This window comes from Orbicella faveolata, unplaced genomic scaffold (genome assembly GCF_042242905.1).
Source record: "Orbicella faveolata isolate gen_17 unplaced genomic scaffold, um_ofav_v1 contig_24, whole genome shotgun sequence".
Lineage (NCBI taxonomy): Eukaryota > Metazoa > Cnidaria > Anthozoa > Scleractinia > Merulinidae > Orbicella > Orbicella faveolata.
This window is the reverse complement of record NW_028301552.1, coordinates 31,642,740-31,664,750: the sequence shown is the minus strand read 5'-3', so window position 1 is coordinate 31,664,750 and position 22,011 is coordinate 31,642,740. Positions and strand designations below refer to the sequence as shown.

At 39.8% G+C, this 22,011-nt stretch overlaps 1 protein-coding gene across 1 annotated transcript in view; it reads left to right on the top strand.

Annotated features, from left to right (window-relative positions):
• The window catches only part of LOC110065019 (polycystin-1-like protein 2), a 38,041-nt gene extending 16,437 nt beyond the window's left edge, over positions 1 to 21,604 (top strand). Inside the window, exons 5-21 of the mRNA XM_089291784.1 lie at positions 1,644 to 1,987; positions 2,541 to 2,682; positions 3,742 to 3,851; positions 4,463 to 4,521; positions 5,691 to 5,845; positions 6,142 to 6,898; positions 7,492 to 7,938; positions 8,435 to 8,579; positions 8,871 to 9,047; positions 9,789 to 9,914; positions 10,079 to 10,303; positions 10,605 to 10,853; positions 11,542 to 12,285; positions 13,229 to 13,465; positions 13,806 to 15,095; positions 16,163 to 16,334; positions 17,177 to 21,604. Coding sequence (XP_089147910.1) covers positions 1,644 to 1,987; positions 2,541 to 2,682; positions 3,742 to 3,851; positions 4,463 to 4,521; positions 5,691 to 5,845; positions 6,142 to 6,898; positions 7,492 to 7,938; positions 8,435 to 8,579; positions 8,871 to 9,047; positions 9,789 to 9,914; positions 10,079 to 10,303; positions 10,605 to 10,853; positions 11,542 to 12,285; positions 13,229 to 13,465; positions 13,806 to 15,095; positions 16,163 to 16,334; positions 17,177 to 18,804 — 7,007 coding nt within the window. The 3' untranslated portion in view covers positions 18,805 to 21,604. The remainder of the gene's footprint in view (positions 1 to 1,643; positions 1,988 to 2,540; positions 2,683 to 3,741; positions 3,852 to 4,462; positions 4,522 to 5,690; positions 5,846 to 6,141; positions 6,899 to 7,491; positions 7,939 to 8,434; positions 8,580 to 8,870; positions 9,048 to 9,788; positions 9,915 to 10,078; positions 10,304 to 10,604; positions 10,854 to 11,541; positions 12,286 to 13,228; positions 13,466 to 13,805; positions 15,096 to 16,162; positions 16,335 to 17,176) is intronic.
• The last annotated feature ends 407 nt before the right edge of the window (positions 21,605 to 22,011 follow it).

Here is a 22,011-nt window from a genome sequence, read left to right as displayed (position 1 = left end):
ACTACGCGCGCACTTGACATTCATTAGATGCAGAGGTAAAGAAAACTGAGCAGTTTGGTTTGTCTGACTTGGCAGCAAAATAAACATTAATTAAAACGCTACGTAGGAAAACCTAGCGAAGAAAAATAATTCTCCTGACTTCCTTTCCATCGTTCAAACACATCATTGCGTGACTGACAGAAATTAAGGGAAACATGCCTTCCGGCAGGGGTAAGACGTTATTGTTTACAAACCAATAAGTGTACACATGAAAACTTCGAGAGCAAAACAATACTTCAGAATTTCACTGACAGTGAAATTCAAAATAATTTCGTTTCAAATTATGGACAAATTTTGTTCCAAGTCAAAAAATTAAGGAAAATGATTGTTGCTAAAGCAACTAAATTATTTCAGTAAACATGCATGAATAACGTGCACCTTTAAACTGAAAGAAGATAACAAAAAATTAAATTAATAATCATATTACTAATTTTAAAGATAATCATTCTCGAAGTTACAAGAATTAGTGGGACGTCATGAGGGTGATATTCTTTTCGTATTTGCCACAACGAACATAATGTTGTGGTCTTTTATTAATACCTTATTTCTCGAAACGTGTATTAGCAATACAGAAATAATGTGTTTCTTCATGCTGAAAATAAGTCAAGAAAAAAATAAGTATTAATTTAATCACCATATTACCTATTTAAGGACTTTCATTCTCGAATTTATAAGAACTAACAGAAGTCTTAAGTCCGAATACTCGACGCATTCTTCCCAGTTGGGGCGTAGTTTATAGTTTCTAGAAACTGAATGGCTTCAAAATGTATCAAAATACTTGTCTACAATACGATACTGCATTAAAACAAAAGCGTTCAAACGCACATTATTATCATTATTTATTATTATTATTATTATTATTATTATTATTGTTAGTCATGAACTGACTGAAATGATGAAACCTAAATCCTTTTACGAATGGAAGAAACATATCAATAAAGGTTTATCATTATGATAGCTTGGCTACGCCGTTAACGCATGGGGCGAATCAATCGCTACGTCAATAGTTAAGTTCCAAGGCATACATTTTCGCTTACTTCCTCTTCATAGTCGAACTTTTGACTTAAAATACTTTGCCTTAAAATGTCTACTGTTCCGTTATACTTAAGGGGGAGTACGTAGAGCCCATCTGTATGTATCTATACCTTAGGAAGAGTAAAAGAGCCCAACTGTTAACTATTTTGTAAAATGTTTTAGGATGTTTTGTTTTTGGAATAAGTGTTTGCTTGGGTCCTTAGAGATCATATGGAAAACTTGAACAATACAAACGTGAATAAACAGCCAAAACAGACAACCGATTGCTTAAAAAAAGACTGGGAAATAAATTTTTATTGAAACTTTTCGCGATATCTGTGGTTATGTGTTTATCTCAAAATTTCAGAAATTAGATGAATTTTACTGAAATCCTTTCAGAGCAGAGATCTCTAGTCGAGCGATCAACGTGTTGGTGTCTCCATTGCCGTCTGCTTAGACTTCCATTAATGTTTCTCACGAAGACTTAGCTTTCATTTTCAGCGGAGAATTAATTATTGCAAGCAGAAGACGATCACAGCTCGTCGCCTCGTCTCGAAACTACCTCTTTTATCTTCTTCCTCTTTGACTAGATGCATGCAACAAACCCCTGGGAATCTCTGACTACAGAATCCGTGACGACCAAATGTCTGCTTCCAGCGCATACGATGAACGCTTCGCCACATTCGGAGCACACCGAGCTAGACTAAACCTAACAAGCTGGCCAGCTGGGTACAGAGCTAACAAAGAAACGATTGGTTACTTTCCTTGGCTAAAGGTAAATCTGGACCAGGATATGGTGATAACAGGCATTGCTACTCAAGGGTTCGGTAATGCCTCTTTGAACGAGTGGGTGACAAGTTACATGGTGTTTTATGATAAGAGAAATGCAGATGAAGCGGTTTATTGTACAACGGAAGATGGTGAAACCTTAAAGGTGAGTGTGTTTGCCATTTGGGTCCTTCGCTCCTTATAGTAACTCTGATCATTTACTTATTTTACATGGACAGTACCATCATTTTTCTCCGGTATGCCCAAATTGAACGATAAATAACCTCGATTATTATATTTTAGACGACATTTTCGGAAGGCTTGTTGAGAGAAGTGAAACTTCGGTCATACATGTCTTCGAATCCCACTCTTTTCTCTAATACTTTTTGGCGCCGGTGTTTCCCTCGCGGTTTCAATTTTTCTCATCCCTACTAACTTGACAAAGTCCATCAGGATGCTTTTCCTGGCAGAAGTTTTGTAAGTTTTTTGCACTGGTGAAAAAATGGCATTTCAATGGCAACTATAATGGATTAGCAATCTGATTTTGTTCTAGGCCTTAACCGATTCATTTACCATAAAATCATAATGAAGGGTCTTGATGTTACACACGTTTGACAACACTTTTCATTACAATTATTTTCTTACCTTACGTTCTTGTCAGCTGTTCTAACAGTATTTTTCCCTATTTAACGCATAATATCACTCTTTTACTGCTGCAGACCTTCAACGGAAATATCGACTCGAACTCTATACAATACGAAAATCTGGCTTTTCCTGTGGTGACGCGAAGCGTGACAATCAATCCAACGCTATGGAATAATAACATTGGTTTTCGGATGGAGCTCTATGGCTGTGAGCCAGGTTTGTCCGAACTGATATGTCCATCCATGTAGCTATGATTTCGTCTAAACACTCTGAGCACTTACTGACTATATACACTACTGAATAGTGAAAGTTAAGTGGTAAGACCTTACCTCATGTTCTTGGTTAGCTTAGCTATTTGAACTTAATGAAAACTTTCATAAACTCTTTGGTTAAGTTTTTTTTATAAATTATAAATTATAGATGTTTTTGTACTTAGAAATTTTTAGAGGGGCGCATGTTTATTACTTTTATAACTAGTAAGTAACACCCTCTTTAAATAAAATTTAACAGATTGATTGATTGATTGATACCGCAAAGGCTATCGTGGAAGACGAGGCGGCTTAATGCTTAGCGCGCTGAATTGTGGATCGAGAGTATTGGTCCATTTCATTGTGTTATAGCATAATATGTTCTTGGAAAAGGCACTGTAATCTCACAGTTTTTTTCTGTCCACCTGGTAGAATAAATGATTACGGTAAATTTTTTTGGGAAGCCAAACAAAAATACAAAGGGAAAACCTACAATATCAGTAGTCACTTTATGCAACAGAAACCGGAATAGACGGAATACGTTCCGGCGATAGGAGTCTCTCTGATTCCATGCAGACCGCTTTCTGAAGTCTATACATTTTTTCTGTAAGAACCTTCGAAGGGTTTAATTGAGATAACGCAGATAAAATGATATGCACAAGGCTATTTCACTTGTTTCTGTTGTATGGTTTGCTCCTAACATGCTTGTGGAACTCAAAGGAATGGGTTATTTTGCTGTATTAAGTGGTGTGGCGATTAGAACCCGGTGGAAGCAATTAAGCCGCGGAAACAGGATCGTAATAGGAAATAGGTGCAATACAAAGATTTACAAAATTAAATTCTAACCTCCGCATTGAAAAGTGTGAAAGGGAGAAGGAAGATCACATTGGGAATGTTTAGACGAGGATGTTTGATTTGTTGAGATCAGAGAAGCTACTTTTCGTAATTTCATGTGGCATACTTTGCCTTTTTTCCACAGAACGCGCCTTTTCAAACTTTTTTTAAGAACCTTTTTTTCATTTTTCAGAATTCTATTTTGTGGCGGTGATCACTGTATCAAACTCGCGTTTTACACTGCATTACGCCAACCCGAAGAGTGACGCTTACTTGACTTTAAAACAAGATATAATAACAGAGGTACTGTAATACGCTGTGTTCACACTTGGCGTCCGAGCACTGGTGCCTGGACGCTGGCACAAAATAGCGTTGCGTTCAGTTTAGTGCCAGAGTGCAAGGTCGAGACCTTGTGCCTGGGCACGGGCTCTGTGTCCGAATTCTGGTGTGGGTACTTGGAAAAATGATCTGTTCATACTTGTGCCCAGCGAGAATTGAACTCGAACACCGTGCTAGGGCTTCAATTGTGAACATTTTTAGAACTGTTCTGAACGTGACTTTAGTCAGTGCCATCAGACCATCACACCTACGATTCTATTCTTTAAAGTAGGGATTGCTTAGTTCTTAATGGTACTTTAAATGTGATTTGGTTGATGATTCTTTAAATACGTTTGTGTTTTCATTGGTTTTTCAGAAGACGGCAGAGAAGAGTAACTATTTTGTGCTTTGCAAGATAGAAATAATTCAAACTCCTTCAATTGAATTTGCTCAGGTGCATGCCCTTTGCGAGTGTTTAGGAAGGGTCAGTGGTAAAAACAATAATTAAAAAAACTAGAAAATCCCAACCTAAGAACAGAGAAGATTCTTAGGGATGGAATTGGGAAAAAAGGGATTCTAACTCATTCATTTTTCAGGTGACGGAATTCCTCGAAAGAGTTCCTGGATTTCTCTTTGCCGACATACGACAACTGAGGTAATATAGATTCGTGGCTTTATTTAACGCTCCTTAAGCAATGTCACTTACCTATCTAACTGTCAATTAATGATTGTCAAAAAGATATCGTGTGGTACGTTTTCCAAAGAATGGATCTGACTAATTGAGTTTTATTGTCCAAACGTCAACTGTTATTTAAATTGGAAATTACAAATGGCAGTTTGTTAATTTACTATCTGATTTCACCTTTTTAGGTGGTCACTTTGTTTAGGTCACATGAATTTTCTCGTGCAATTTTGAAAGAATAAGCTCGAATAAATGTTTCAACGACTTACAAAATTGTTCGAGCCTGTAATTGCTTGCTAATAACACACATGGATAAAAAGATAACTTACCGCCTTTGATATACATTGATTACTTTTAAAAGCAGTACGTAGAAGCCTTGATCGTCCGAATATCTTCAATATCGCAAACCTTCCGATAATGTCGGAAAAGCCTCGAAATGTTCGGGTGATCTTCGACAAACTTCCGTAGTCTTCCGAACTTGTACTCTTAAGAAATCTTCGGAATGTTGGGTCAATATTCAGAAATCTCAGATAAGGTTTGGTGATACTCGGAAATCTTCGGAAGTGCGCGGTTAATCTTCGCAAGTGTTCGAAATCCTCGTTGTAAATTGCACTGGTGTTAAACTTTTTGCATTGCTCTTAGCCATTCAAAATCGACTGTTTTTTTTCTATTGTATCATTGGGTAACGATAAGTTATTATCCCGATGTAGCGAAATGTAGGTCTTAGGTTTGTCCAGTCGAACTACTTCTAAGCGGCCAACCTGGGGAAAATGGGAGGTGGCGGTTAGTCAAGAATTGGTCTGAGACTTAGTAGAAACATCAATTTAACTTGCGTTAAGGCAACATGGAATATCTTAAATGTTTTCATCAGTGGTCACTCCCCATTGTGGCGTGTTATCTGTCATCGACTTTTCCAAAACAAAGCCAAATTACATGTATTAAATTTGGGTGGCCTTTTAATAGGATTACGGACAGTAGAAAACCTTCTTCAGGACGACCAATAGGTGGCCGCGTCCCCTTAATAGAAGTAACCGATTAACAGGGTTCTATTTACAGTATCGTATTGATGGCAACTCGGGACTTATATAATGTTCATGGAAATGAATTACATCTAGAGTTTCTTGTCTCATATCTCTGCTCAGTCCGCAGTCTTACATGAGAAGACCTATCATGGCTGCTGAGATCGAAATTTATTGCGCTCAGTCAAGGAGGGATGCTGTGCTCCAAGAGCTGGAAAACAGCATAAAGAATGGAGATTCTTCGATACTCAGCGATTATCTTCACACAGAGAACCGTTGTAAGTAAAAAGCTCTCTATTACTTCATTGCAAGGGCTTTCACCCATTAAGGTACAATATACTAGTTGGTACGGTGACACGAGTAGCTTTGAACCCTATCTTAGACGTGCTTTAAAATGCGTTTTGTCATACGTTATAGTAAAAGCAAATACCATGGTGCATTCCTTTCCATGGGAACATAATACTCAGTGAGTTCACTGTACCAAGACCAATATAAGCTTTAGCTGCGTGGGCCACTTTCAGCGGGGTAAAGCCTTCATTTACTAAGTGTATTTCACTATTTGAATCTTCTTCAGTTGATTGTGAGTGCGACGTTCCTAAAATCACTGTAAATCTGCAAAAATCTTTGGAGAATGCTACAGTTATTTACACCAACGATCCATTTCCTCTTGGAGCAACCTTTCAAGACGACTGCCATTCGTCGAATGGCTATGCACTTTATTGGGAGGTGTGTGAATGCGAAGAGCAAACTGGATTGTGTAATCAAATTATTCCATACGGGAAGAGACCTGGGATGACGAAGACACTTTACCCGAGGTTGTTCGGTGCTGGTTACCTGTATATCCGGTGCCTCGTCACAGACCCTAACGACCCTAACAACCCTAACGACCCTAAAGACCCTAAAGTACCCATAGTCTACGACTATGGGTACGTCAAGATCATTTTGCCTCCGATCGTTGCGAAACTCGAAGGACCCCCTAATGTCATCAGAGGTAATGAAAGTGTTGTCGTACTTAGTGCTTCTGAGAGTTTTGATCCCGAAAAAATTCACAAAAAGACAGAAGGCTTTGCATTGACTTGGTACTGTGGAGGAGGTATCATATCACATGATAACCGGGATGGGTTTTCCACAGTCTCCCCAAGCGACGCCGGTCGTTGTCAAGGTGATGGCATATTGAAAATAAACAGCACATTGCCCGTGCTTCAACTTAACGTGAGCAATTTAAGAGGAAACCATACCTACTTCTTTGAAGTTGTGGTTCAGAAGGGAGATAGGTCAGCAAAGGCTACACACAGGCTAAGAGTAGACGAGCCGTTTGTAATTTCCATCAGGTGAGAACAAAATATTAATTTTATGGTATCCAGTTTTTTTTTAATTTTAGGTTCTAGACCGTTCCTTCTGATATGAAGAGTATCCTCCAGCGAAGCTTGAGGGTCTGGATGGGTTTGACAAATATATATGTAGGCAGAAGTAGTTTTCACTATCGCAAATGTATATTAAGTGTCTAGAGTGCTGTTGTTGTTGCACAAATTGAGATCACATTCTGGAAGACATATTTGCAACTTGCCTCGCATCATATGAAAATACAGATGTCTTGGCCATGGCTATGAGGGGACAACACCTAACACATTAACAGGCTCAAACGTAGGTGGAGCTCGTGTAAACGATGGAAAATTAAGAAGATTGGAATTAACAATTTTCATTCCAACTTGACACCTGATGGAATACATTATTTGCCTTGAAAGGAAAATGCGATTTAAAGCACATGTCCGTTTGAGAGGTTTTGAACAAGAATTGTTTTTGAAACAGATATAAAACACAAGTTTAGCCGGTAATCGACTGGTTTGATGAAAGTCGAAATTTACCTTCGCAGTTTGGACTGATTAGAACGTACAATATTTTTTATACATGTATTTACTTGCAGATGCACCACAAACTGCGGGGCCAAGGTGAGCGTCAATCAGCGGTTAACTTTAAAGTCTTCGTGTTCAGGGCCACTCTGCGACAGAATCATCAAATACGACTGGCTATTGCTCAGACGTGAATTGTCTAGCAAGAAGGACTGGATAATCGTGCCAAACCTTGAAGACAGAATACTTACAGACATCAACAGTCCCAATCTGGTTATTCCGGGCGATAAGCAAATTTTAGAAGAAAATACCAAGTATAGGATAAGGGTTGTTGTGACACTTGCAACTGGGTTCACGTTCGCAGAGGAAATGATGCTCATTACAAACTCTCCTCCGCGTATTTTAGATGGCCGTGGTGGATGCTCTGTGACTCCAAGGGAAGGCCTCGTGCTGACGACAGAGTTTAAAATCAACTGCTCGGGCTGGTCAGACGAGGAGCTGCCTTTAAACTATGAATTCAGGTAGGCCAATTAACTTGGTGGTGAGAATGTTAAACCTGTTATTGTCTGTTAAAGTCTGTGTCGGGCTAGTGGCCCATACAGCGGGAGCGTATCCCGGTTTCTGTAGCGTGAAGCGACTAAGAGAACGAGATGCTAGTCCATCGCAATTGATCTCTGTGATAGTGATAAATTCATATTTTTCTGGGGGAAGGAAGGAAATGGAGTTGTGGAAGGTGGACGTAATAATCACCATCCAGGGACCATTATGCGTACGTAGATGAACACAATGCAAATCAAACAGATATATGACAGAGGTAAATTGCTATGAACTGTTTCAGTTGAAAACGTATATTTGATTTAAGCAGGTGAACTAATTTTTTTTGCTGCTCCCAGATCTCTATTTGTTTACAGTTAATGAATTGGCTTTAGTGTGTAAATCGGAACGTAACCATGTTGAGTATTGTTTGAAAGAGGGCTTCTTCGATATTTAAACGTGTGGTTTCTGCTGAATATTTAGATACCAAACCAGTTCTGGGGTATTAGTAATTAACAGTGGACCTGCGTGCCATGCCGTCGCCCGATTGCCTCTTGGGAATGTAACTGTAGAAGTACTCGTATCAGACTCCCTGGGTGCCTCCACTGCTCAACGACTTCAAGTTCAGGTAGGTTGTAACAAAGTTGTTGGATAACCCTAGCCAGAGAGTTAAGTGAAATGCTCCTACCTCTGCAGGAGGCTTTATTTCACAAAAAACAACTCTTGTACGCCTGGCGTGCCTGTGTTTATACCCCGAGTCTGCATTCTCATCTCATTTGTGTCGTCCAGTTCACGAATACTCGATCGTGTTCGTCAAGTTTTGCTGTTGCTCATATGACCACTGACCTAGTTGAGATATACTCATAATTGCCCAATAGTCAATGCTTTTGTCAATCTAAACACAAGTGCTGCCTTTCAGGTCAACCCGATACCTACAGACGACTTTTCTAAAGTTCTGAAATCCTCCGCAACCGGTGGAGACAGCCAGCTTAAAGGTCTTGTAAATGATGGGAATGTCGATGAGGCTGCGCAGATGGCCTACTCTATTCTTACAGCTGTGGAGGATGCCGATGTAGGCAACGATGACAAGCAAGCAGTACGTGACCCGCTGTAATGTCTACTTTATATGGGTAGATCTTAAAATAGTGAATGAAGAAGAAGATAAATATGTCATCTACCTCCCCTTCAAGGGGACTATTCAGAGCCAATGCAAACAAACATTGAAAAAAGATATTGTGAATGAAAATATCATGGTTAAAAATCCTAAGTTGCAGGAGGCAGACCAGTTGGATATTTGCTAGCACAGCTGAGGAATTGAACGCGGAACCTCCGAGAGCAACTTTCCAGCTAGTGGTAGAACGGTACTTATACACACGACTAGTGGATTTAAAGTCGAGTGCGCATACCTTTTTGGCACGCTGTCTCGTCAGTAAATCAATTAATCTTTGGAAAGTTTGAATAAGCCTGGGTTTGACTTGCTAAAGTTTCGATAAATCAAGTAATGCAAGCTCGTGAAATCATTGGTTAAGGCGTCAAAGGTGTTCATTAAATAGAAACCGCATGAAAAACGTTTGCAAAATCAGTGAGTTTATGTGAAGTTGGGGACTTCCACACAAATCAACAAAGCTAAAAATTTGTAACTAAACAAACTTAGAGATGCTATCGCTTCTGCGATCCGTTGGGTGGGGTACTCAACAAACATCAAAACGGGGGAAAACGGCAAATTGCTCATCCTTTGGATCCTAGAAATCATCTCTTGACGCATGAAAGGAAAACCTCACACGTCTGCCGGTTAATAGTCTATTTTAATCGACTATCATCTTGTATTTTACCAAAGGTAAAGGAAACCATACTGGAACAGATATCCACTGTGGAAGTGAACAGTATGCAGCAAGTCACTCAACTATCAGCAGTTGTTGTCATGGCAACCGAAGGAGAAAAGGATATAGCCGTTACAGCTCAGGTATAACGATACCTTTTCCCCTTGCTTCCCTTCCTTACTGCCGCCCTCCTTTCTTCCCTCGCCTTGCTTGCTTCGTTGACTCGTTGCTTTCTTCCTTTCTTCTTGCCTTCTATCGTATAAGAGTCTTCTCTCATCTTAACTGTGTATTTTTTTACTTAACAAAGGAAAATGCAGTCGGCCTGTTAGAAAATATGACGGATTTCATAACTTCCCAAGCCAGCGCTGAGGGACAAGATGTTGACTTGGTTCAAAACATTGGAGGTAATCTCTTACAGGGAATGTCCAATTCCCTTAGTACCTCTGCCAAGAAGGCGGTTGTATACGAGGAACCAAAGGTTGGGCAGGATACTATAGAAGATGAGGATGATGTTGTCACCGAGAGGAAACAGGTAACACAACACATTTCCGCGGCGAAACAAGAAGGGTTGTCAACGGAATATAGTGACATTTGATGATTCTCTTGTATGATTCTCGTTTAGCTCAGTTGCGATAAATAATTGCCCACATTCAGAACCGAAAAAAGCACCAATTATAAAATTAACTCTCTTTATTCTAACGCTTAAAATTCATGACTCTAGCTCGAAAGAGGAACAATTTCATTCTTGCGAATTTTCTCACAATTTTTATTACCTTCCCTAAAGAATTGGTCTTTTACCACTCAAAATGCTCAATCTGTTTTGCTCTTTACAGAGCAAAGATATCGCCAAGAAAACTCTTCATCTCATCGATAAACTAGGGAGTGGTCTCCTAGCAACTAAAGTACCTGGTGAGAAACCAAGCGTGTTCCACACTGACAAGTTGATGATGATATTGGATCGACAAACGCTCGCCAAAATGGCGGAAAAGACGTTAGGAGAGGGGGAAGAGAAAGTCTCCTTACCATCGGCTAAGACCCTGTTTGGTCCAGATGCCGCAAACTTGAAATCTGTCGATGCACAGGTAGGGGCCGACCTTGACATTTCTGACGTGTTTCGATTCCATTACGCGTCGACGGTAACTTATATATAGATCGAGATATCTTTGCTGACGCCATGGCTGTATGTATGTATACTTAATTGTATGTCTGTATGTCTGTATGTATGTATGATATATGAATATTTTAGAAACTTTTGGAACTTAGTAATTAGTGAAATTTGAAGTTCTTTGAGCAAAATTTTGAAGGGGAAATTGGCTTTTAAAAGCGCAAAGTTGGCACAAGCGCAAATGAGACCATACCTAAGTTGTAAATATTTTGAAAGCTAATTGTGTCTTGAGATTTTGGAGCTTGATCAGAGACTTAAGCGCGACCGCTAATTAGGAAAACATTATAGACAAAGAATCCTATATATCTGCTATAATACAAGAGAACTCCGTAAAATCTCAAGCTAAGCTGCGCGGTAAAAGAGACTTTGGATAGGCAATTGTCTTATTTCTAAATATAGCTGTAAATCTCAAAGGAAGCTTTCATCAAATTCAGTTTATGCCTTGTCTTTTGTTTTTGTCTTCCTGCACAAAGTTTCCAGGCTTGATTACTCGTTTTTTTAAATGCATACCAAACTCCCCAGGTCCCCCACTGAGTCAGCTATGACGAGACTCTTGCCATGGGTTTCTTCAAGCATTCTATACCAATGATTCTTTTTTCTGTCAGATGACTTCTTTCAGCGAAAACCCGTTCACGTGGGATAACAGTGCGAAAGGTATCCGGTCATCTGTGGTGGACTTTAGTTTAAAGAAGGGCGACGGAACTTCTCTTCAAATTACTGGCCTCAAAGATCCAGTTGAGCTGTTTATACCTGTTACCCGAAAGGTCCAAACCACAGGAAACAAATCTAATGACAAATATTTCGCAAAACCCAGTGATGGTTCTGGGAACTTGCAATATCATCGGATCGATATTCCATCAGTCAATTCTATTGTCTTCTTTGATATTCACCCTGAGCGCGGGGAGGTATTAGATATTTTTGTTACCGCAGGAAAGAAACCGACGCCGACTAATTACCAGTTCAAAACTCGCGTTCCAGATTTTTCATCTTGCACAGCGTCTTCCAAAATCTTTGGATACCGCAACTGCAGTAAAAATCCCTACGAGATCTCACTAGCTAGCAACGTCACTGGAAAAACAGGAACTCACTACATTGGCATCATGTTTGCCGCAAATAAAACCGAAAAAATTCAGAGCCGTGAATCACGGTCTTGCGGTGGCCAGGGCGGTCGTCAGAAGCGTTCTTGTATCGGCGTCAAAGATCCTCCAACCACACCTCCTCCATCACCAAAGATTATAATACCGGAATATAACAGCAGCACAGACGTGAACTACACGATGTCAGTGACTGTGACAAGCTGTTTGTATTGGTCTGAAAAGAAACAGGTCTGGACTAATGAGGGATGTTCGGTAAGCTGGGTTGATGCTATTATTATTCTCTTCTTCGCTGAAGGACAGTTTAACTAGATTTGCTCAGGGCCAGGTTGTTTAAAGAATTAAGCTAACCCACGATTAGCAAGAATTTTGATGTCAGTTTTGTAACTTTGTGATGAGGGTTTTTGTGCTCTTTGTTTGTCCTTCAGTTTTAAGTTTGAATAATCTCAAACGACACAAAACATAAGCAGTAAGGAGCAATTAAAATTAATACGTTTGTTAACTTTTAATCCTGGATTAGTGCTGACCGACTTTCGAACAACCCTGATCTGATGTTCAACGCAGCCTGCGTAATTTGCTATTCTGTTTGAGCAGCGTATTGTTAGTCTCACTCGTTTTCAACTGACAAATTGTAGAATGCCAAGCACTGTGCCACGTTAGACCCCTTTTATTTGATTTTATTTCTCTCATAACCTTTCCAAAATATCAACATGGATTTTCTCATTGCATTACCGGTGCGTTGTGAAGCACATAGGTGATAAAAATAACACAAATCATCAGCTCTGTGACTACGTCATGCATCACTTAGCTCTACAAAATTTGTCCAACTTCAACTCCTAAATGTAATGAGAATAATCGCAAAAAAATAATACCGAAATATAACTTTCATTATTTCTTTTGTACCTCGTGGTCTGAACTATACATGTATACCATAATGCATTTATAAGGCTCTTTCTTTATTTCTGAGGGGTGGACCACTTGAATTTTTATGGGGAGGCTTGATTTTGAAAAAAAAAAAAACATATCCTGCAGGCATACTTTTACCACAAAAAATTTCATGCACGTTTAGCGAAGCGAAAAAAGCAAGTTATAAAGAGAAAATAATACATGAAAATAATACGCGTATCATGCCTCAACAGTCAAAAGTCAAAATTCATATGGTCCACCGTACCCCTAATACATGTCTTTTCAAATTTAGATTGGACCAAAAACAAAGTCCGGTACTCTTCACTGCCTGTGTACTCACCTCTCAGCTTTTGGCGGAGACTTCTTCGTGGCTCCCAATCCTATCGATTTTGACAAAGTCTGGGAAAATTTTGGAAAACTTGCAGAGACTGGAAACTTTGTTGTCTTAGCCACCGTGTGCTCCATATTTGGTGTGTACTTCATGGGACTTGTTTTTGCCCGAAGGGCAGATAAGAACGATGAAATGAAGGTAAGATATTGCTTCTGTTGTCATCTCGTAGAGTAAAAAAAAAAATGGAAAAACAAATTTGCTTCAAATTCGTCTCTGAAATTCTTTAATTTGAATACTTTAATCTTTAATGATCGTGAGGTTGCTTTAAGAAATCGTTTCCGATGGTGTGTCAGTTGCCAGGGTTGTGTAGGTGTCCTCTTTAAAGACGCTGTCTTTCTGTAATTTTGGAGGCAAATACAAGTGTAGTATTTTTGTATGGCTGGGGCACGACAGAGTGTCTTCTTATTGTAAGTAGTGGACGTTTATTCTTCATTGTCCTGTGAGACCCGTACTAATTCTTTTTTTTTTTCTTCGACAGGTGGTAGGAAAAGTATACTTGAGTGACAATGTTTACTCTAGTGGCTGCGTCTATAATTTGTACGTGCGAACAGGAATGTGGAGAAACCAAGGAACAACAGCTCACGTGGGAATTGTGCTTTATGGAGAGGAAGGCTGCAGTGGCCCCATTTCACTCTCTAATTCAAATGCAAGGAAGACATTGTTTGCCCGCGGCAGCGTGAATAGCTTTACCCTGGGGCTGCCAAACTCACTGGGCCGGCTGTTCAAGATACTTATATGGCATGATAACAGCGGTGAGAATCCCGCTTGGTTTCTTCAACAAGTAGAAATAGAAGATTCCAGCACGGGAGACACGTGGCATTTTCTAGCGAATCGGTGGCTTGCGCTTGAGAAGGGATCTGGGGAGATCGAGTTTGAAATCAATGCAGCGGACAAGAGCGAACTCACGAAATTCAAAAATCTGTTTGTGTTTAGGACCGCAAGGAGTCTGGGCGATGGACATTTATGGTTGTCTGTGTTAACCAGGCCTCCGCATGTCGCGTTTACGCGTTGCCAACGATTATCTTGTTGCCTGTCAGTTTTGCTCACTGCCATGGTAACCAACGCTATGTTTTACAATTTCGGCGCCGCACCTAAAGATTCTTTCCAGTTGGGACCTGTGAAAATGAGTTGGACCCAAATCAAGATTGGAATCCAAAGTAGCTTGGTTGCGATTCCAGTTAACGTGTTGGTCGTTATGATCTTCAGAAACATCAAACAGAAGTCTGGGGAGAAGGTATTCGACATACGAGCTGAGGAAACGGAAGAAAAGGAGAAATTGCCAGGGTGTCTACCAAATTTCTTTGTTTACATCGGATGGACATTGTGTATTCTAACATCACTGACTGCAGCAGCCTTTATCGTGTTCTACAGCATGATATGGGGAAAAGACACATCTAACCAGTGGCTTACCTCAATCACGGTGTCGTTCGTCCAAGATGTCTTCGTTTCCCAGCCAATAAAAGTAATTCTGTTGGCTTCCCTGCTATCAGTCATACTCAGGAAGCCGCCGGAACGTGAGAAAGTTTTTGGAGTGACTTACCAGAAAGAGAATCGTGCCAACAAAACGGTGACAGGTCCACCTCAGGGTGATGAACTGAAGAAAGCTAAGGATTTCCGAACAAAAGTTCAAGGCATGTACAAAGTTCTCGCTGAAATCACTTTTTTCTTGATTTTTGTCCTACTTTTGATGATAGTCTGTTATGGAAATCGAAGTCCCGCGCGTTATTTACTGACCAACTCCACGGAGGAAGCATTTGTAAATTTCAAGGTAAGCTCAGGAATACGTTGCTGTTTACTTTTCCTTAAACGAAAATCGCGCACTGCCTGATAAGAACCCCAGGGGGGAGGTACTCCCTTATATGGGCTATATAGGTATGTGCGGCCCAAAAGAGTAAGGATTTCCGCCGTTTTGCTCATAATTAGGGTACCGATTTTGACCATTTTAGTCATAAATAGCGTATGATTTTTACACTCTGTTCTTAAACTGGGTATGTTTTTTAGAAGAAGCTACTTTTTCAGGTCATAAATAGGGTAGGGAAAACCGCAGATTTTGGTCACAAATAGGGTAAGGGTTTTGGAAAGCCGGCGGGCCACATACCCTCACCCAATTTTGCTAAGAGTACCCCTCGGGTTGATGACACAATAGCTGTCAATCGCCGGCATAAAGATTGCTATATCCTAGTCGTCTTGATGGGTGACTAAAATTACAGTCGTAGCAGCGACCACACTTGCGATTTTCGCCGATGGTTACGAAGGCTATAAATGAACATTGCCTTGTGTGCTTATAGCTTTACCCTAAAGGAGTTGTCATGACGAGATATAATTAAAACATGTTTGAAAGGAAACGGAAGCGAAGTGGATTATTCCCAGTCGCACTCGGGTCGAGTTGTTTGGTTTTGAACGAGTGTTAAGTTCTCTTTATTAAAGTGTTTCAGGTAAAGCTGAAATAAATAAATAAATAAATAAATAAATAAATAAATAAAAATAAATCACTTCATTTAAATGTCATGGTATTTAGCACTGCTGTGTCGATTGGGGACACTACAAATGAAGAAACACATATCGTAAATGGAACTGAAAATTTGTTAAAAATCCCAGCTGGTGGGAGCTGAGACTGACCAGTTGGCTACTTTCAAGACGTGGAGTAGTTGAAATCGGGACCACCCAACACTAACCCATCTAGTGGCAGGTGGGGGGATCTTAACCCAGTGCCCTAACTATCGAGCCACGCCGAATACTCAGGAAACTGAACTAAAAATTCAGGTTAATCTTGATTTGCTGAGCCATAATTTGAATAACTTGACCCTTACCCCTTCTTTATTTGATCTATTCAAGGGTAAGAACATTTCATCATTTTGGGCGTGGATGCGTGGTAAACTCTTTCCAGCTCTGTACGACACCAGATGGTACAATGGGTGGATGTTCGATTACGACGAAGCATTCATGGGCAACAGAGAGCTTTTTATGGTTGGAATGCCGCGTCTACGGCAAATAAGAATTAAGCCTGGTAGAGTATGATTTTCTATACATTATCAACGGTAATCCGGGGGGAATTGCTGTTTGAAATGTCGTTTGTCCTAATTAATTTGAAGCATTAGCATTTTAAACTACCACATTAAACGGCTGTAAAGTTTGCATACATCAACACCAAGTTAGTCATAAAATGTTTTAACCAGGTGAGTGCTACAAAAGACAGTTGTATCTAAGAGTTACTGGTAATGGAGAAATTTCTGCTCCATTCAGTTGTGAATTTGTAAAATTGTGATCATAAACGTACTTCCTCTTTTTTGATTATATGGTCGTTGTCCCGGCGACGTTGTGACATGTCGACGTCACTGGATTTTGTTGACTTTGATCTGATCCCCCAATCCATTGCTTACTTTGGCTGTTACCTACTCCCTAGAAAATTTGAGGAATTCAGAATATACTATATAGTGACTTTGTAAGCCATTTTTATGTTCAAGGGGAATTTTTAACCATTTAGATGAAAAGGCTCCTCTTTATCTCGAGCAACCATGAATATAGATGACCATGAAAACGTCGTTTACACGAGTATTGTCCGAAAAAGGTTGTTACTTATATAGCAGAATGTCGTTGAACATTTACTCTTTTTGAAACCTATTTGTAACCCTTAAGGTTTTATCCAGAGCCTTGGGTTTTTAAAAATATCGACGAAAATCATGCCGTGAAGCGTTTTTCTATGTTGTTAGAAAATGAAAGCGGTGATCATTTGGTTTGTCAGCAGTCGGTGAGGGTAGGAGGGGGCGGGGGGAGTAGAAAAGGGAATATTCCCTGATGACACAAAGGAAAGCCCTTCCTTAAATTTTAATTTGTTTGTCATATTTACAGCAAGCGTCTGTCCAGTGATAGAGAAAACGCCCCAATTGGGAGAATCGTTTACAAGATACATTCCTTCTTATTCATCGAAAAACGAATATAAGACACGGTACAATCTGCCCGAGTGGATTCCAGTGACAAACATGAGCCACAATCAGTCAGTGTTTGAATTGGAATGGATGTGTCCAAAGCCGTGGAGATACAGAACCCCGTGGGACTTAGACACGCTATCCTATGAAGGATATTACAGCACATACAATGGCGGTGGGTTCGTAGCTGACTTGGGATATAATATCAAGTCTGCGTTAAAAGTCGTAAACGAACTTCAGGCAAATAACTGGATTGACGAATTTTCAGTGGCGGTTTTTATAGAATTTACTATCTTCAATCCCTCTAGTTCGTTATTCAGTGTGACAAAATGTCTTTACGAGCGATCTCCTACAGGAGGAGTGGCTTTTTCGAGAAGCGTAAAAACACTAACGTTGTACCACACGTCGAACAACAACTTTCAAAAGTTTGTGGAAGTCTGCCAACTTCTCTTCATGGTAATCATTGTATTTTTCGCAATCGACGAAGCATACAAGATATACAGAAAGAAGAAAAAGTACTTCAGGGGTTTTTGGAACTGGGTCGAGCTGTTACAAATCCTGACCGCCTTCAGCTCTGTTGTTATTTACTTCTTAAAAGCTAAATACACGAGTTCGTTCGTGAAGAAAGTCCGGAACAATCCTTTCGAGACCTCAAGCGCGGATTACATTGTTCTTTGGTCGATGGTTGAAATTTATGTGCTATCATTTCTCATTTTTATCGTAACTATGAAGTTCCTTCGACTAATTCGCTTCAATCGCCACGTGTGCCAAATGATGGGAACTCTGGCTAGGGCGGCGCGCCCGCTCGTGTCGTACTCCGTGGTGTTTGTATCAGCAGTGCTGGCCTACACTCTGCTAGCATTTCTTCTACTCTCATCAACGATGAGACCATACTCATCGTTTTTCAACTCTCTGCGTGCCGTACTGCAAATGCTTTTGGGAGGAAAAATATTCTTTTACGAGATCAAATCGGTGAATAGCTTGCTAGGGCCGTTGTTTGTGTTTCTTTACATGTTTACGATGATGTTCATTCTTTTAAACATGTTTCTCGCCATCTTGAACGAGTCCTACTGGGAAGTTGTCGATAGCCCCGAAAATGACTTTAACAATGCGGATTTGGGACACTTTATGATCGTTTACCTGAGAAGAAATGCAAGGCTGCTGGGAAGACGATTCGTAAAGTCCCTGAAAAAGTGCTTTCAAGGGAGAATGTTCCCACGGAAACGCGGAAACAAGGAACTTGAGAAGTTGATCTCTAACGAAATCGAAAGAAAGGATAGCACTAAGAAACTCTGTCCCATTGCTTCGATGGAGTCACTTGCAGATGAAGAAGACGAAGACCCGCTGAAAAATACTGAGGAATGCGATGACCATGTATATCTAGATTCAGGAAACATTACTGTATCCCTCCTCTCAATAGACGAGTCGTACGAGTCAGAGGAAGACGAGTATCTCGAGAGGCTCCTGCAACATGTTAAGAGCGCGGCGCACAGCCCGGAATTTCGTCAGAATGTCCCACCTTTGCGTCCAATAGTAGAGACTAGAGTATGACATACATAAGGGAAAACGTGAAGTAATGCATGTCCGGGCAGGACGACCCATTAAAAAGGGGAGGTGTGCTCGTCGGGTCATTTAAATTCGGTAGCACTTAGGATGCTACAGCACGGAACTCCAGTGTTTTTACTGTCAAAGTATCTCAATGCTCTGGCAGGAAATCTTTAAAACTGCTCCATAGAACAAAGCACTCTATGACCAAGTTTTTAATCGGCATTGACGTCGCTGTAGCTGTTTTTTGTGTTTCTGTTTATAATCGTATAAATCTTCTGACTAGCATCTCCTCCCCTTTAACATGGAAGGTTAAGGTAGCCGTAATTTTTCAATAGTAGCTGACAATTACTTTGGTAAACCACATGACAGTTGTAGTACACATATTTGCGTGGCTTTTATACCTACATTTAATTGCACCTTTGTGATACGCTTCTACCAGATATCAGACGCGTTTGGTCGAACTCCGATAAGCCAAAATACCCATCGTGAGACGAAACAAGCCTGATACACTGTCGAGTCGATCGTATTTAGATGGCGCAATCAAATATTTTCCCTACACAGATTCGGTCAAAAATGTAGCGATTTCAGGTCAGTGACGTGATATCACAGGAAATTATGATTGTAAGCAAGACCTCTGATTGGATATTCCAAACCCTTTTGTGATTTTTCACAAGATGGCACTTTGACATTTTTCTACATTATCAGTTTTCAATTTTTATTTTGTTTTGAATTTTTATATCCATGTGAGTGTCATGCTTCACCGAGAAGAACAATTTATTTCGTTTTGCTCATCCTAAACATTTATTCCAAGCCCTTCTTGCATTCTTCCACCATTTTCTATTTACTTTGTGAAGTTTGCACAAGGCTGGCCTTGTTGTGGAATTTGTAATGTAGTAAGCTCACTTTAACATTACCTAAGTAAGGTTATGAAGCAATCTGTAACTGCTATCTCTACCTAACCCTGACACCAACACGTTTTGAGTTTATTTTTGACCGGGTAAAGCTGTTTTCTTTTTTATGAATGTGGTGTACCGTATACTAAAGATGATTTACAGTCCGTACTGCGCAGTCTCAGCACCCTAATGTTTATAAACATTATAAGATCTCACTCGATGGAATGCGAATCGATGTTATTCGTTACGAACCACATACCTTATCTTTGAGGCCTTTCAAATTCTTTTAAGTTCCAACAGCTTTATTGATTTTTACAGCTACGAAGTTGTTTCATCAAGTGATAGGAGAAAGAACGAAGCATAAAGCTTCGACCGTTTCGCATCCACAATGGCGGTTGCTTTGAAACTTGAATTTGCTTCATGTAAGTAGCTGCGAAATGTTTACATTTTGTGATGTCTTACATGAAACAAAACAAAAAACGGAAACAAACTCTCGAGAGTGCGCAGTACGGATTGGAAATCATGTTTAAAAGAGTCACTTAATCATACTAAATCCTGTGGAATATCGTCTTATTTAGCCAATATAAACTGCTTACAACATACGCATCAAGAAATATCCTGCGTGACCTCTCTAAATTGGCATACCCAAGAACCACTTTGTTTTACAATGGGAACACGAGTAGTGTTTCTTATAGAGCTCTGTTTTGTAACGTTCTTTCATGAAAGTGTTTCATTCTATACAGTGGCGTATCTCAGTGGTAGAGGCGGTGGTTACGAGGATGGGTACTTAAACTTCATCTCCCTAAAAAAGGTTTGACGTATTTGGACCTGCCGTTATCCCCATCTTATCTGTTCTTCCTCTTCCCTTGATCGATGAAAGAGAGGGCCCAATTACATTTTGTTCTCATCCTTTCCGCTTTTGATAACTTCTGGTTTCGCCACTGATAGAAATTAGGAAAATTCTGTATTGGATTTTGATTTCTATTTAGTATATGCAAAGGCTGTATCAAGTGTTATCTTATATCTGCTTAGTTGTTGCAGTAAATGCCTTCAAGCTAGAATTTATGCCTAACAGTAGCGCCAGAGCTATGAGTATTAAATGAGGATAAAGTATAAAACGTTAATACGAGCTAAAGTAATAATCAGATCTTGATTAATTTAAGTTAAAGTACATAAACAATACATAAATAACAACATCTATTTGGGGTTATAAATCAGATATTTATTATGAAAAGTAGAATTATCCAATCTAGACTAACTAACTAATACATAAAAGACTGACAACCTCCATCCGGAGCGATTGTGTCCGCGGACGGTGTTTCCAGTGCCAAAAGCGGAAACAGACTTACTGGTAGAGAGCTCGAGGAAAACTCTGAGAGTCGACAGAAAAAGAGCTGGTTATTTAAACGAGGTTTGCAAAGCGTTTAAGAAATCGCTGGGCTACTTAGATTCAGTTGTAATAGTACAATTTCGCTGCTACCACAAGTGTCTTTCGTACACTCAATTTCAGCCGTAAGCAATATCTAGTTGACACACAATATATCCGCGGAGAAATGTAGGGCTATCATGCTTCTTATCCAGTTTGCCATAGCTCGACAAAGCTTTCAAACGGCTAAAAAATTATGTAGGGTTAAGAACCTTGATAATCTGTTCAAAGCATTTAACTCTACCCAATGAAACCGTTTATTTGAGACGTGGCCTGAACGGAAAAAACATAAATGAATTTCAGAAAAATAAGGATACGTCATAGATATCCCTCAACCGACGTCATGTGACTTTTGAGATCATCAAAACATTTGATGGATTTACATTAGAATAATTATGCATGACAGGGTGCTCTCTTGCTGGCAAGTAGTAAAGTATTTACCCATATAAAAATATATGAATAAAAAATATATTGCTATTTTTTATCAAGTGACCACCAGTGTTTATGGGATCAGGGTACTTACCATTTACATGGGAAAACCGGAAATTCCAGTTGGAAAATCAAATGGTTCGCGCCATTCCGTTAGGGAAGCTTCAGAAACTATGGGCCGTGATTTGAGGTGATGCTATTTTTCTGCTCTTTTAAGTCTCTCTAACTGATGTGGATATACTTTATAGCGATTCTTTCCCCCGTCGTCGCATTCAATTGTTTAATCTTTATGCCTGAAATTTCCAACCGGATGGTTTTTGTAAATGGTAAGCACCCTTGACAACGGAACCATTTTACACACAATGAGCTCAGTCCACACCGTTCACTCAAAAAACACAGGCTGATGGTTACCCGGGTGGCTCGACTCTGAGCAAGAGTATTAGAGAGCTTTACATTCATATT